The 17,108-nt window shown below is 35.8% G+C and overlaps 1 protein-coding gene across 1 annotated transcript in view; it reads right to left on the reverse strand.

Annotated features, from left to right (window-relative positions):
- The window catches only part of LOC150097089 (myosin-14-like), a 1,147,103-nt gene that overhangs the window by 425,584 nt on the left and 704,411 nt on the right, over positions 1 to 17,108 (reverse strand). Inside the window, exon 25 of the mRNA XM_090407039.1 lies at positions 8,060 to 8,204. Coding sequence (XP_090263165.1) covers positions 8,060 to 8,204 — 145 coding nt within the window. The remainder of the gene's footprint in view (positions 1 to 8,059; positions 8,205 to 17,108) is intronic.

A 17,108-nucleotide genomic window follows, 5' to 3' on the forward strand; every position in this document is an offset into this window, starting at 1 on the left:
GTGCATTCCAGCTTTTTTAATTTTTTTTTTTTCCCGCTTTCACTTCCATCCACAAAAGGTTTGTAATCTATTGTATATTTCTATTGTGGTGCACTCAGGATTTTTTCCATTATATTTTTTATTATATATATTTATAATTGTTATTATTATTATTTTTGTATATTTTATTTATTTATTACATAATCTGAAAACCCTGCTCCAACCAAACATGGAACTTCGGCAAGCCATTTCAGGCCTTCATTAAACGGGGCAGTGATCTCACACTGAGAAATGAAATTAATCTCTCACCTGAAGAAAAAAGCAAATACACTAACCACTAAGTCAATAAGGTCACACAGTGCCTCTACACTCCAAACAATAGAATCCCACTTGCTGGCATGGATGTTTATGAAAGTCTTTTAGTTGCACTGGTGATGAATTTCTATACCCAGTGTCAAACTACTACTCTAATTTATTTGGAGAACTGAAGTGGTTTGAAAAAGTTTTATATTTGATCTCAACAGCAGAGTTTAATATTTAACCCCTAGACCAACTGTGGTACTAATGGGGTACATTTATGGGTGGGATTTACATTAAAAAAATATTAAAAAATCAGTTTCTAATTCTAATTCTGCTAACTAGGCCAGCAGAGTGTCACTAGTGTTGTGAGTGAATGTAGCAGTATATTTGAGCTGTTCTAAGAAAAGTGTTTTTAAATAGTACACGGTGTGCCTATTTATTGTGAATTGCACTTCAATTTTTCATTATGGATTCAAGTGTTCTTTGTTTTGAAAATGGTATCCATAAAAAAGTGCATGTTGGTGGCATGGAAAGCCTCGACACAAAGTTGAGTTCTGCCCTGGATTTTTCCCAGTAGATGTGTTGTGAAAATTGCTTCATATATGTACTGAAAAACATGAAAGATTTGTGGACTGTTAGAGTGAATGAAAATAATGAAAGCATTAATGTATGTGAAAAGTGTATTGATATAAAGCAATTATAAATAGCATCTAGAGTTGAGACCATAGAAGAAGAAGAGTTTAGGTAAGAATTAATGAAAATGAAAAATGAAATCAAGCATCTTCCAGATGCTTGATTTCACTTTTAATTTTCATTTAAGTGTTTTTCATAACACTGACTTCCTCCTTCTCATTCATCTAAAGAAAAGATTGGGTGAGGTGAATTATTATTCTTTTATTATTAATATTAATAATAATAATAAAAGAATAATAATTCACTTAGGCCTCCAAGGAGTCAAAAGACTCATGGTGGGAGGTTCTTTCTAGGAAACACAAGTCTATCAAGACTCATCGTGGAAGGTCCGTCCTAGGAAACACAAAGCCTATCATACCATTCCTTAGACTCATGAGAAGGAGAAAGTTAATGTTATGAAAAATCAGGCAAAGGATAATTGTATATCATTGTATCGGGACTTGATCATTAGAGGTGTCATGACTAACAAAGTACATAAAGGATGTTACATAGTTGAACAATGAAATAAATAACTGATGTTTTGCAGAGAAGGAGAAAAAACCCGGTTTGCAGAAGAAAAAAAATCATCTTTCATCAAGACAATGCACCTGCCCACAAAGGTGCTTTGGCAATGGGAAAATTAAGGGATCTGCACTATGAATTGTTGGAACATCCACCCTATTCCCCAGATTTCACCTCCTCTTTTTATCTCTTCCCAAAACTAAAACTCTTCCTTGCTGGTCAGCGTTTTTCTTCGAATCAAGAGGTGATTGCAGCAGTAGAGGGGTATTTTGCAGATCTTACTGAGAACCACTACAAGGATGGAATAATGGCATTGAAGCATCGCTGGAATAAATGTATTAGTCTTAAAAAAGATATGTTGAAAAATAAAAATAATTTTGAAATTATAAATTTGTTTTTTCATTGTTAGGTCATTGTTAGGCCGAGAACTTTTCAGACCACCCTTGTACATTACAATAAATTGCATTCTATGATTATGAGGATTAGTTGATTGAGACAGACTAATTCCAAATATTTCGAAGCTAGGGTTAGCTTTTATGAAGACAGTGCGATTAGCCTTCACTATTTATGTTGTTTGGTTCTGTTTAATGGAATGTAGGCATTTGATGCAGGTGATTTGTGAAGTGTATATAGGTGTTAATGCTTTATTAACTGTGTTGGTATTGCTTCCAAATTTCGTGTTTCAATGTTCTATAGTTATCTATGTGTTTTAGATTTCTTGGTAGGTTACTGAGTACTGTGGGTCTGTAAATAGTTCTGTAGTGTAGTGTGTGTGTGTGTGTTATTTTTTCAAGAATTTTGAAGATGACTGGTAGGTTAGCTATTGGTCTGTAGTTCTATGTATCATTTCTTTTGCCATATTTGTAAATTGGCATAATCATCACAGTTTTAGTTGTGGAATAATTCCAGTGTCGAATATTATGTTCTCGAGTGTCAGAAGTATTCAATTTATTTGTTCAAAGCGTGGTAAAAGGTCTTTGAGTCTAATTTTGTCTATTCCTGGAGTGGTCATTGTTTTTAGCTGTAAGAGCACTTCCTTTAGTTCCTGTTTTGTTACAGATAGAAAATACACAGTGGCTGTTGACTTTGTGGTGGTGGTGGTAATTTTTTGTTGATCATTGGTAGTTGATCTGTTTTGGGTATTGTGATATTGTTTGTGAAGGCGTGGTTGAATGAGTCTGCTAGTTCCTCTTGGTTCATATCCTGACCAAAGCTTTTTGCAATAAAATCTTGTGCTGAAGTTTTATTTTTTCAGGTCATTAATGTAGCCCATGTCTCTTCATATTGTCATTATATATGGGGGTGATTATGAAGAGCTCAGGAGCCAGCTTGCAGGTGTAGCATGGAATGAGGAGTTAGCTGGAAAAGAGATCAATACGGCTTGAGGGACTTTCAAACACTATCTAGTAGATGCAATGTCTAAATGCATTCCAAGGGTGAGAAGGTTAAATAAGGTAGGTGTGAGATGGATGAATAAAGAGATTAAGCATATGAGACAGAGAAAAATGGCATTATGGAAGCAGCATAAGAGAAGTGGAAATAACTAATTCCATGAGGACTAAAAAGACCAGGCAACGGGGGGGGGGTGACTTGGTTGGTGAGGATAGCTAAAGAAAGGTATGAACAGCAATTAGCCAATGAAATCAAAAAGAATCCTAAGGTGTTCTTTCGATATGTAGCCAGCAAAAGACACAATGATTCTGGAAGGATGACATTGATTGGAGAAAATGGTATAAAGTGTTATACCCTGATAAGCTGGAACATGAGATATTTCATCTTATCATTGTATAACAGAGCGAACACACAATAAGAAACATTATAACATGCTTGTCTCTAGGTGTTAAAATACTGCTTTGTAGATATATCAAATATTTCAAACTAAAAGAAAACAAATAGTTATTTATATAATATTTCAACAAGGGACCACTCACTAGTTAGTATAAATAATAGTGGAAGTGTAAACAATTAACATTTTTGTTGGAGCAATAAGTGCTAGAAGTTATAGATTGATTTGAACAAATTCTAAGGGGGATGTAAGTCCAAAGGTCAGGAAGCAGTAACACGAGGGGAGCGGTTTGCCCGGGGCATTCGTGTGCCGACAGTGCATGAAAAATGTAGCGGAGAAAGCTGGATGATGTGACATCAACCTATGTGAAAGCGCTAGGTGGACATCGCGGATTACGTGAATCGCCCAGAACCAAGGCAAAATATAAGAGTCAAGCACTCCCCACACGAGGCTTTTTTTGTTCCTGATCTCCTGGTGTTGGTCTCGTGGTGTCGTGAGCGGGTGAAGGGTGGCAGCGCCTAAATTCCAGAGGGTTTTTATAGAGGCATCGCCGGAACTAGAAAGCCATATCTCTGCAGAAAAAGTAAGTCTGCCCGCCCACAGAAAGCCAGATAGGAAACCCATGGATATTTTGATTAAGGAGAGACAGATTCCTGAGGACCTCTTAATGTGATGCAGTTCAAGATAGATAAGTAGACTTTATAGTATTTGTTAACTATGAATGAAAGGATTTGTACCGTACTGTGAATCTAGGGAAGGAACATTAATAATATTATATAGAACTGAACTGTAGTGATCCTGAGAAAATTTCCGTATATTTACTGTCTCCTACTGTGATCGAATTATGTTGTGTTTAAAGAGGTTATGATAAAGTTCAGAGTAAAGAATTGCTATTAATGACAAGATTGTAAAAGATATAGATGCTAATTTGAGTGGTTTGATTGAAACTGAATTAGAAAAGAATTATTGAGATTATTATGCATAATTTAGGTGTCTTAATGTCGATAAGATTTATACTGAAAAATTAACAATAGTCAGTCTCAGTATCCTTGTAATATTGGAATGTTTTAATGTTAACCTGATTGTCAGGAATTTTCTTAGATTGAGATTTAAGGTTACATGTACTGTATGTATATAATTATAGTATCTAATAAACCTTGCTTTTGAATGCATTTAAGTCTATCTGTCATTTTGGAATCCGATGCACCGCTTATAAAAACTAACACGAACCTAAGCGGGAAATTAGAAGGAAGAGATTTTGGCCACATCTGCAAAGGTCAAGGTATCACTTAAATACTATCTAGAGATCGCCTCTTGATTGATATTATTATTTAATCTAAAAGCGCTAAGTGGCACAGCAAAAAAATAAATTTCTTACTGTTTTAAGAGAGGTTGATCTCAGATACTCTGGTATTGGCTCAACCCTGGGGCAATTCCATTGTTATACAGGGGTACCATGTGATACCTGAGAAAGAGTTGAACGAGAATTTGAATAAAAGACTAAAAGAGTGATTATATTAGAGATAGGGACACAACAAAAGACAGCTGTTGCAGAAGGTGTGGTGGAGATACTTAATGAACAGTTCATAAAGGACTTTCAATCTTGTGAATGTGACTTCATGGAGAGATTGAGAGCAGTTGATGATGGGAGGAGAAACTGACTGTAAGTGAGCAAGAGGTGTATGAGGAGTTGAGTAAACTAGATATTAATAAGGCTATGAGACTCGATAATATATTACCATGTATTCTGAAGGAATGTGCCAGCGAGTTGACGGCGGCCTTGATATATTATTTTAATACGAGTCTTGCACTCAGTCAAGTTCCTAAGGAGTGGAAGGAGGTGCAAGATTGTGCCACTTCATGAAGGAGGTGATTGAACTCAAGCATCAAACTATAGGCCTATCTGTGTGTCAGATGTTGTAGTTAAGTTGTTGGAGAAGCTTGTGAAAACTAGGATCCAGAATTGGGTTGACAACAATGGTATTATCTTTGATGAACAGCATAGATTTGTTAAAGGGAGGTCATGTTTTAGTAATCTACTTACTTATTACAATAAGGTGATTGCTTCCATGGACAGAGAAGAAGGATACACATTAATATACTTAGATTTCACAGGGTTTTGATAGATTACCATATGATAAGTTGATAGTCAAACTAGAGTGGATGGGGTTGGATATTAGATTGGAGACTGGCTATCTGATAGGTATAAACAAGTTGTGTACGGGGGGGAGCAATACCCAGGAAAAGGGAAGTCACTAGTGGTGTGCCTCGGGGGTCTGTTTTAGGGCCATTGCTGTTTAACTTGTATATTAATGATACTGGTGAAGATTTGGATGGAGATATTCAGTTGTTTGCAGATGATGCAAAGTTGGGACGAACCATGAAGATTTTAAAGATGTTGTGGCCTTACAAGAACACTTGAATAAATTGAGTGATTGGGCACGGGAATGGGGATATGAGTTCAATGTTGTAAAATGTAAGGTTTTAAAATTTCAAAAACAAAAATGGGATGAGGAATTTATGCTTGGTGAGGATATATTGTCGGAGGTGGAAGTAATAAGAGATCTTGGGGTGATAATGGATAAGTATCTGAAATTTGAGGGACACATAGCCAAAATTGTGAAGACAACACAAAGGCTTCTGGGAATGATGCTGAGGACACTGACTTGTAGAAGTAGGGAGACTCTTGTTCCATTGTATAAGGCTTTGATTAAGCCGCACATGGACTACTGTACCCAGATTTGGTAACCTGGTTTTCAGAAGGATGAAGATGTTGTAGAGGGTCCAGAGGTGATTGACTAAGATAGTTTCTAACCTCTGGAATGTTGGCTATGAAGAAAGATTTGGAAGATGCAACTTTCAGAGTCTGGTGGACAGGAGGAGGAGGGGAGATATGATAGAGACCTACAAGTTATTAAGGGGTTGTTATAGAATCAATGCTGGAGAGGTTCTACAGAAAATAGTGGGAGATCAGGGGAGAACCAGAGGTCATCCCTGGAAGCTGTATAAGGAGGGTGTGAGTAGGGGAGTGAAAAGCGGGTTTTTTTCGTGCAGAGTTGTGAATGATTGGAATGCCTTGCCTGAGAGTGTGGTGTTTGTAGAAAATTTGACTATGTTTAAAGCACGGTATGATGAACTGTGTGTTTGATAAAAGGACCTCCTAGATGAGTCTTTAACTCCACGGGCTCTTGGGTGGTAATGATGATAATAATAATAATAATAATAATATTCATTCATCATATGTCATTATAAATTATTGCAAGTAGTAGTGTCTTTTTGCCCTGCAAATTTTTGTTGTTAGTTGATTTCTTGTTTTTGTATAATGTTTATAAATGAGTGTTACTGGGTGACTTTTTTTAGTTTTTTTCTATAGATTTTCTTTTACAGTAATACTATTTAGAATGTAACCATTTATCAATTGGTTATTGTCTGTTTTTCACCTTGTTTGTGTATGGTTTGTTGTTTTTTTGTATATTTTGTGAACGTTAGTTGGAAATTCTTGTATAAAGTTACAGGGTCATTTATTTTGAGTAGGTAATTCCAGTCTGTATTCGTTATATGATGGAGCTTTGTACAGTTTTGTGGTGTTGTGGGGAGGAGGAAGTGGCGTAATGAAATGAAGCTGAGACAAAGTAGTGATCGGAGATTTTTGTGTTAATTACTGATGAGATATATGTACTGATGGGAGTCCGATTGTTAATACGGTCAATGAATGATTGTGTTAGTGAATTGTTGAGTATTTCTTCTCTTGTTATAGAGTTTATAGTAGGGATTATGTTGTCCTGACTTAGCATATCAAGGTATGTGTCAGTGGTGAAGGAGCATGGTCTAGAGTATTTATGTTAATGTCTCCTATATTAGGATGAGCTGAAGTGTTATACAAGGGTTCAATGCCACTTAGCCATGCTTTGAATTTATGCAGAAAGCTGATTGGATTTTTCTCTAGGGATCTGTATATTATGTTTATCATGTATTTGATAATATGTTTGTCATTATTTGTTATTTCCAATATTAGTGTTTCCGGATGTTCAAAACGAGTTTGTTTTTCCATCATGTTGTATTTTTCTTTGATAAATGCCATGATGCCGCCTCCTCTTTTGTTTCATCTACATAAGGTGTAGGACTGTCTACAGTCCTACAGCTTATGTAGTTATTGATGTTGTATGCATAAGCTTCTGTGTCATTTATTGCAACTTCAGTGGGGGTTTGTACGTCTATGTTAATTAAGGTGGTAGTTGAGCAGTATTATCAATAATAATAATAATTTTTACACTTATTTTGCTGAAAATGCAAAATTTATAAACTCGCTTGCGAACTAACCTTCTGTTTTCTTAAAAGTAAAACTGTCAAAATTTTTTTTTGAAATTGCTCATCAATGTGGCACAACTTAAATAAACTGATTTACACAAAGTTGAAAATTTTCTGAGTAATGGGCATCAGAAAAAGTGATATAAGAACATTTATATGTTGCAGAATACTTCAGAAAGTTAATAAATATTGCTGGCATGTTTAGTCAAGGTGTTAGTGTATTCACTCTCCTGGTTCTAGGTTCCAATCTTGCTATGGGCACGGATGTTGGTGACTGTTTTAAGTTGGGAAATGAATTTCATCACCAGATGTAAACAAGCATCCTGCTTACTGGAGGACTAGAGCATCTGAATTTTTTTTTTGCTAATTTAATGCAGTAAAAAAACTATTTAATGATCTAAAGCTCCTTAACATTAATTCAGTAAATTTTCTTTTAGTCTTGCTTGAATAACACCTCAATTTATTGTTTATATTGTACTAAAATAATAATACCTCTTTCAAATCCTTCCTGTGTTTTTCTGTCCTGAATCTTGATTCTTTTTCTGCTTCCAGGTCTTCTTTTAATTCATTTAGCTGAGCATCTAATTCTCGAGCCAACTTTTGAACACCAGCTTTAGCAGCAATTTCTTCATCACACCTTACATAAATGGCATAATAATGCAGTAATATATTAAACATGGACAGGTGAAGGAATACAAGTTAAAAAAAAAAAAAAAGAGATAATTAAAGCTATTATACAAAATTTTGCCGGCCTGGTTGGCCGAGTGGCATGTCCACTCTCCAGCCAAGAAGCTGCAGGTTCGAATCCTGCCGTGGGCATGGATGTTTGTGATTGTCCTACAAACTTTGTGTGGAAAGGGAATCTGTGACCCTACCACTTATTTTAGCAGAAGACATCATTGCCAAAACCACATGAGGTACAGCAGTGATCAAACGGCGTCTACAGAGTTCAAATGTGAAATGTGAAAAATTTCACAAAATTTTAAGTGAAAAAGCACAAATTTACCTTCATGTGGTTAGCTGAAAACATAATGAAATGTTGAAAAAGTTACCTGCAAAAGTCTTGTAACAGTAAGCCATTTGTAATACATGATGGAAAAGCTAAATGGAGCAAGAATACCAAAACTAGCAATAGCACCTGAAAATCTATATAAAGTTGAGGTAGTTATGCCTCAATCTGGAGAGCATGATCATGAAGATTTAACTGAAAGATAGTAAATCATGTGAGAGGTTTGAACAAACAAGAATATATGTTGAACATTATGCAATTCATTACAATAAATTAAAAAGGCAGCTGGAAGCAGTGCTTTGGTATGAAAAACTGCAGCATAAAGGAAGTAACAGTGGATGGAAATAGTCAAAAGATGCCCGACGAAAGATATAAATGACTGTATCTTTAGAATCAGGAGAATAAATCCTAAATAAGGTAAAAAAGAAAGGTGATAATGATACTCAGAAGTAGTATGAAAAGCATGCTAGGAAAGTGGCACCCATGGTGAGAAAGGCAAATTTATTATTGTTATTAATATCATTATTATTATTATATGAGTATCTCCATGGAGGCTAAAGACGCATCATGGGAGACCTACACTACCCTCTATACATACAATACCTCTCCAAATTACATTATTTAAAGCAGTTAGCCTTAAAGGAAAAGGGATACCTGAAAGTTTTTTTCTGCATGGGAAATAATGCATTTGAGCATTGTCCACTAAAGGACCATTAGTTGTGTAGTGTTAGAAGGAGCTCTAGAAATATATGTGCAATTTTGATTAATAAATGGCAATATTTCATGAATTTTAGAGTTGTACAATTTATTTTTTTAGTCGCATCTAAGTAACACGTGGACCCTGCATAGGAAGAGGGAATAATGCATAGTGAAAGAAGAAGACTATTTATTTTTGATAACAAAGTGTGTCTGCGTGATTTTTAGTGTGAATTATGCCTGATTTTTTAGTTGAAATTGCTTTTTTTTTTTTTAAGTATAACACAATGGAGGTCACGAGGTAAACCATGTGGGCACTGAGTTGTGCGAATGGCGGTGCTGCAAAAATCAAGTGGCATTAACAACATAGACTTTTCAAAAATGATTTGATGTCATGAGTGCAAAATGTATATATGGCAGAGTGTAAGAGATGCGTTTGTGGAGAGAGAGAGAGAGAGAGAGAGAGAATGAATGAGAGACTAGAGAAAGTATGGATTTGTCAAAAGCGCGATATATTATTAGACCACAAGGTAAAGAATGCAAAACTAAATGAAATGATAGAGGATGGTGTACATGACAGAAATGGAAATGAAACAAAAGCTAGAGAAACGGAGGGAGTGAAAGAAAGCAAGGATGTAGAAGCGAAATTTAGTCATAAGGGAGCAAAAGAAAGTATGACCAAGGAAACGGAAATGAGGTGTGGCAGAACAAGAGGTAGCGAGGATGAGAAGTAATATAGAGTAAAATTGCTGGGAATACAAGATTTAATTAAAGAGCTATGAAAGAAATTGAAAATGAAAAATGAAATCAGGAATATGCAGAGTAATGTAAGATGTCTAGTGGAAACTTATCAAAGTGTGCAAGAGAACAGAATGAAAGAAAAAGTGTAAAAGAGGTTGCGAGAGATTCCAGGATAGGAGTATATGGAGAACACATGATAAGAGAACTATTTACAGGCAGAAGTTCATATGGTCTGCTATCCAAGTGGGAGAATGAGTTGGATACTTAGGGAGTTGAACATGAGGAAGAAACGAGCAAGAGAGTTAGTCGGATTGTGGGAATGAATGATCTAAGTGGTCATAAGGAGGATGCAAGGGCAAATATGAGGAGGCTATTGAGAAGAGTAAAATATAACAGTGCAGTAGGAAAAGTTGTCAATTTGTTGCTGAGGTATGATGTAGATGAGTTGCGATGGAGAGCCAAAATCATGCATTGTATGCTAGCGGAGCTGTGTGAAGAGAAGGGAGTACTATTTGTGGTATGGGATGGTTTTTTTTTTCTTATGTTGGGCACATATACAAGAGGTTGGATGGTCAACCTATAGTAGATTTGTACTGTATATATGGGTGGTGGGTTGGGAAAGGAGAAACTTGTTTACATCTGATTTACAAGCCTGTATTTGGTATTCCTTAGGAAATAAGTCAGGGGGGAAGACTATTCCACAGTACTGCAGTAGCAAGTACAGAGGAAAAAGGCATTATGGAGGCAGTATAAGAAGAGTGGTAATAAGCAATTCCATAAGGAATACAAAGAACAGGTAAGGACAGCAAAAGTGAAGTATGAGCAGCAGTCAGCTAATAAAGCCAAAAAAGAATCCTAGGGAGTTCTTTTGATATGTAGCCAGGAAAAAAAAAATTATTACGGAAGGCTAGATATTAAGAGGAGAAAATGATATAAGAGCAACTGCTACAGAAGATATAGTTGAGATATTTAATCAGCGGTTCATAAAGGTCTTTCATTCTTCAATGAAAGACAATTTGAGACATCATAGACGATTTGGAGAGTAGCTGAGTAAAACTCAATGTTATAGATATTGTTTCTTTAACTTCTTGTGACCACCATGATGTTCTTATTTTTCTATCGTTGCATACAATTTCACCACATACCTGCCTAGCTGAATCCAGCAATGTCTTCTTCAGAGTTTGTCAATGAGACTCCAAAGTTTGGTTCTTATTTTCAACTTGTTTCATTTTTTCTTCAATAATGTTTGTATAGTCAAGTCTACAATTTACTTGTCAAAAACGCTCAACTTTAAATCTTTTTAAAACTTTCTTACATACTGTTCTTTAAAGTGTGATATTCATTTTTATCCTGCTTAGTACTAAGTAATGGTCACTTCCAATGTCAAATCCTCTGCACACTCTTGCATCTTGAATGAGCATCATGATATCTATCAACAATGATATAGTCAGTGAATTTTTTCTTATTTCTTGTGTCTTCTCTCTCTCCATATGAACTTATTATTATTACTCCCGACACCTCCAAGGAGTCCGAAGACTCATCGCGGGAAAACACCTACAATCGTCTCAAACACTACACCGAACCTCTACTATGAATCATCTCCATCAACGCCATCTACTGCCCACTTCCACCACCACCACAACTAGTATTTTTTTTTGTCTGTAAATTGCGCATGTTCTGAAGGGCCAATTTGTCTGTATGCGAGATGAAAAACCCGAGTTTCCGGGAGAAAAAACCCTGCTACCTCCGTATGAGATCGGCTAACTCACCTTCGATTGCAATCGTCCAGATAAAGATTCCTCCCATCTCAACATCTTTCTGTTGAAGCATGGTGTTAGTAATGACTAGTTTGTGTCCTGAGCAGAATTCTAATAAATACTTACCATTATTTTTACCTATGCCTTTTTCTTCAAATTTTCCCAAAATGTTCCTATATGCCTGGTGGGATTCATTTCTTGTGCTGCTGTTCAGATCTCTAACAAGGATGACTTTTTCCATTTTCTTTATGCCAGCTGCCTGCTCTAATAGTTGAAAAATTGCTCCTTCTTCCTTGGAAGAACCTTCTGTGGGATCATAGGCACAAATAAGTTTCACTGTTCGTGTTCCCATTTTGAAGTTTACCCACATAACTCTACTTGAAATTGCTTCCCAATCAAAGAAGTTTATCTTCATGTTCAGTTCTGAATGCTATCGCTACTCCTTCCTTTCCTTGATCATTATTGCCTAAAAATAGCATCCTTTTGTGGTCGAAAATAACATACTGATCATGAACGGACTTGATGGGGAAGTCAAATGAAAGGTACATAAACTAGAACAGTTTAAATGCAAGAAAGCTAAACTTGAATCAACTTACATTTCTAAAAAAAATATAGGAACAACAATATAATTCCAAAGTTTTTAATTTTCAAAGAATGCTTCCATTCCAGAAGAGCTAAACAGAAAAAACAGAATTGGAAAATGTCATTAGAAATGTTACGCGAAAGAATACAATACACAGGGTTTACACTAAACCAGGTTGATTCATTATGTCTTGATTTACATTACATTATATCTAACTCAGGGCTTCCATGGGCTACCGAGCGCGTCCCCTAGGTGGCAGATGGGGGGAAACCCTGACTACCATCCATTGGATATCAGGGCAGCTCTGAATATATTGAATAAAGAGCCATCGACCAGTGGTTTTGGGACTGGCGATCCCATGAGAAAATATTGCCATTCACCAACCCGCACTTAGTCAGCATGGTGAATTAATAGCCTAACCTTCTAAGACAAATATGACAGAAATAAAATGGCCCTCATTCCCAGGAGACCGGATTGCTACTACCTATGGCAGCAGGCAGTTAAACATGAAGGCAGAGGGTGCTAAGAATCTCCAGGTAACCAGATCATGCTGAAATTGGAAACTAGAGCTTGGAACATTAAATGTAGGACTCTGAGCAGTGAAGCATGGTTAACTGAACTAACTGAAGAGCTAAAGCGACTAAAATGGAACATTCTTGGACTATGCAAAGTCAGACGTAATGGTGAAGAAATTATTCAATTAAAAAATAGAGACATATTATATTATAGAGGTCAAGATAAAGAAACAATTAATGGAGTTGGATTCTTGATCAACAAAAAACTGAAGAACAACATAATAGAATTTGACAGTGTATCCGATCAAATAGCAAGTATTGTTGTTCAAATCTTGAAAAGATACACTCTTAAGATCGTCCAAGTCTATGCACCAACAATAAGTCATACTGACAAACAAATTGAAGCCTTCTATCATGATATATCCCAGCTCTACAATAAAGAAAAACATCATTTCAGAATTGTAATGGGAGACTTTAATGCTAGAATTGGTATTCAACATTCCAATGAAAGCTCAATGGGAAATTTTGGATATGGCATGAGAGATGACAGAGGAGCAAGGTTAATAGAATTTGCAGAAAAAGAAAACCTGTTTATCATGAATTCCTTCTTCAAGAAAAAAAAACACAGAGAAAGTGGACATGGAAAAGTCCAAATGGAAAAACTAGTGAAACTGACTTTATCCTCAGCAATAAGAAAAACATCTTTCAAGACTGCTCTGTTATAAACACCTTCAACATTGGAAGTGACCATCGTATGGTATGCAGTAAGATTCAAATAAACTGCCAAAAAGAAAGAAGAAAAATGTTTTGGAAATCAAAGCAAAACATAGATATGCTATAGCAAAAAGTATTGAAGAATTCTACTCAATATTATACCAGGATGATGAATTAAATGAAGAAGAAGACAACTACAACACAGCTGAAGTACCACAGATTCTACCAGAAGAAGTTATGCAGAGCATCAAAAGCTTCCAAAATGGGAAAGCTGCAGGTGAGGATGGAGTTATAACTGAACTTCTAAAAACAGGCAGAGAAATAATCTATGAACTCTTAGCAAAACTATTTACTTTATGCCTGAAGAAAAATGATGTACCAACAACATGGAAGAAGGCTACCCTAATTCTGATACATAAAAAAAGGTGGGATAGAAGACTTGATGAACTACCGACCTATCAGTCTACTATCAGTGGTCTACAAAGTGTTTACAAAAGTCTTAGCTAATAGACTTTGTGAGACTCAGGATCTATCACAACCAAAAGAACAGGCAGGCTTCGAAGGGGCTTTAGTACAATGGACCATATTCAAGTTGCACAGCAGATTACTGAATGGTGTAATGAATATTAATTACCACTATGTCTTGGTTTTATTGACTATGAGAAAGCCTTTGATTCACTTAAAACTTGTGCAATTCTTAAAGCATTACAAAACCAACAAGTGGAGGAGCCCTACATCAGAACCATCAAATCAGCATACACCAATGCCACAGCAGCAATTCATTTTAATGGAAACATCTCTACTGTGGGAATACAGAAAGGTATAAGACAGGGTGACACAATATCTCCAAAATTATTCACAGCGTGCCTAGAAGAAATATTCAAACTTCTTGATTGGGAAGGGAAAGGTCTGAAGATAAATGGAAGATATTTAAGCCATTTACGCTTTGCAGATGACATAGTTATCTTTACTTCAACTGTACATGAATTACAGACTCATATCCATGAGCTCCAAATTGCTAGCAGAACAGCAAGCCTAAAGATAAACCTAAAGAAGACCCAAGTTATGTTCAATAGTTATGTCCAACCAGAAATAATAAAAATCAATAATGAGGAAATTAAGCAAGTAGATCATTACATATACTTAGGATAACAGATATCAATGGAACAAAATATCATGGATGAAATTAAAAGGATGCTTGGGCGGAAAGCATTTGGAAAATTACATTCACTATTCAAAGGCTAACTACCATTAAGCCTGAAGAGAAAGGTTTTTAACCAGTGTATTCTTCCTATACTGACATATAGCTGTGAAACATGGACACTGAATGCAAAGGAAATTCAAAAATTAAGAACAACACAATTTAGTATGGAAAGAAGTATGCTTGGTATCACAAGATTGGATCACAAAAAGAATACATGGATAAGAAATCAAACCAAAATCTCTGACATCACAGGAAGAGTGCAACATCTGAAGTGGCAATGGGCTGGGCATATTGCCCGAAGTCAAGATCAGCGATGGACAAAAGAAGTACTAGACTGGATTCCACAAGAAGAAAAACGACCATGATGCCAACCTAAATCACGGTGGATTGATAATATCATCAGATTTGCAGGAGTGACATGGAAAAGGAGAGCCATGGACAGAGAGTGTTGGAGTAATCTTGGAAAGGCCTTCATCCAGCAGTGGATCGATAATGGCTAATGATGACGATATCTAACAGCATAGATGCTTACCTATGGTCAGCATCTATGCTGAAGACAATATGATAAACAATATGTACAATAGGACTTACTTAAGCAGCAAGAAGAGACATATCAAAAAATTTAACATCTTATATGAGAAGAGTTTTAATTCAAGAGCTACCCTTCCTGATAATAAGGTAGTTTTCAACTTTTCGGATTACAATTTAACACCTGCCAAAGTCAGCATCTTAAAAAAAGGGTTTCAATTTTGCAGTGACACCAGAGCACATACCTAAAATAGATATTATGTGTAACGGCAAAAAGGCCCTTTACTTTTTACCTGAACCTGTTGCAAATGATATTAGATTAAAGACTGCAATTCTTCTCTTGTCTTCTTGTCCTCCTAAAAAGAACATTAGCTCCTTAGAAAAAAGAGCACTGTCTAATTTAAAGAAGAATAACTATATCGTAATACTTAAGGGACTGGCAAAGGCAATTCGACTGTTATCTTGAATACAAGGGATTATCTGTCAAAACTTTCAATTTTACTTTCTGACATATCTACTTACTGTCAATTAGATTCTGATCCTACCTGGATGAGCCACGTAGAAACCAACAACCTTCTATGTAACATGACTACATGGTCCACAGATCTTAAGAAAAAAACTAAATTTCATGCCTCTGTTAACTCCATGTTTACATGGATTGCCAAAAGTACACAAGACCGATATTCCTCTTCGACCGATTGTGGATGGGATCAACTCATTCAACTTATTTGTTATCTAAAGATCTCACACATCTACTAAAGGTGCACATTAGACATATATATCATAAATATGCAACAATTTGTAGAAAAGCTATGAGAAATCTTCATCTCAAGAACAGACATGCTAGCTAGTTTAGATATTGTGTCTTTATTTACAAATGAACCAGAGAATGAAGTTATGGTTCTCATAGATAATCTGTGCCCTCAACACATCTCCCAACTCTATAAACATTGTCCCAACTCAAATTATTTCTGATGGAATGGAAAAATCTACAAACAGCTTTCAGGCCTTGTAATGGGAAGCCCTCTATCTCCTCCCTGTGTGGACTTATTCATGGAAAATTTTGAAAATGACATCCTATTATGTACATATCCTAAATCGTCAATTTGGTGGAGATATGTCGATGACATATTCATAATATGAAAACACAGTGTACCAGAGTTAATGATATTCTAGCATCCATAAAAAGTTCACCTTAGAACTTGAGAATGAAGGAAAATTACCTTTTGTAAACATTTTAATTAAGAAACAAGAGAAAAAAACATTTCTCTCAGTGTATACCATAAGCCAACCCACACAGGTCATTACCTACATTTCTCATCATATTTCACAGAAATTCACCATTATACATATGCTGAAGAACAGGGTGATTTTTATTATAAGAGATAAAAGAATTTTAACAGAAGAATTAAATTTCATTCTACAAATATTAACCAGCAATGATATCCTTAAAAAATAACAAAAGAATACCACTCTCTAACCCCTCTCCACAGTAAATCCAGAGCATTCATTACAAGACTTCAATTTCCATTCCTTTTGTTGGCGTACTTTCACAAAAAACTGCCAATCTCCTAAGGTCTCACAACATTAGAGTAGCCTTCAAACTGATTAGGACAGTACAGAATATGTTATGCTCACCTAAAGACCACAATGCTTTCAACAAACACCGTGGAGTTAACAACATTCCATGTTCTTCTGGCCTTAATTACATAGGACAGACTTCAAGAAGTCTAGAAATAAGACAAAAGGAGCACATTGGAGACATCAACAACAGAATGGGATAGAAGTTCTATG

This window comes from Typopeltis vanoorti, chromosome 17 (genome assembly GCF_054136105.1).
Source record: "Typopeltis vanoorti isolate ZY-2024b chromosome 17, IOZ_Tvanoo_1.0, whole genome shotgun sequence".
NCBI classification, from domain to species: domain Eukaryota; kingdom Metazoa; phylum Arthropoda; class Arachnida; order Uropygi; family Thelyphonidae; genus Typopeltis; species Typopeltis vanoorti.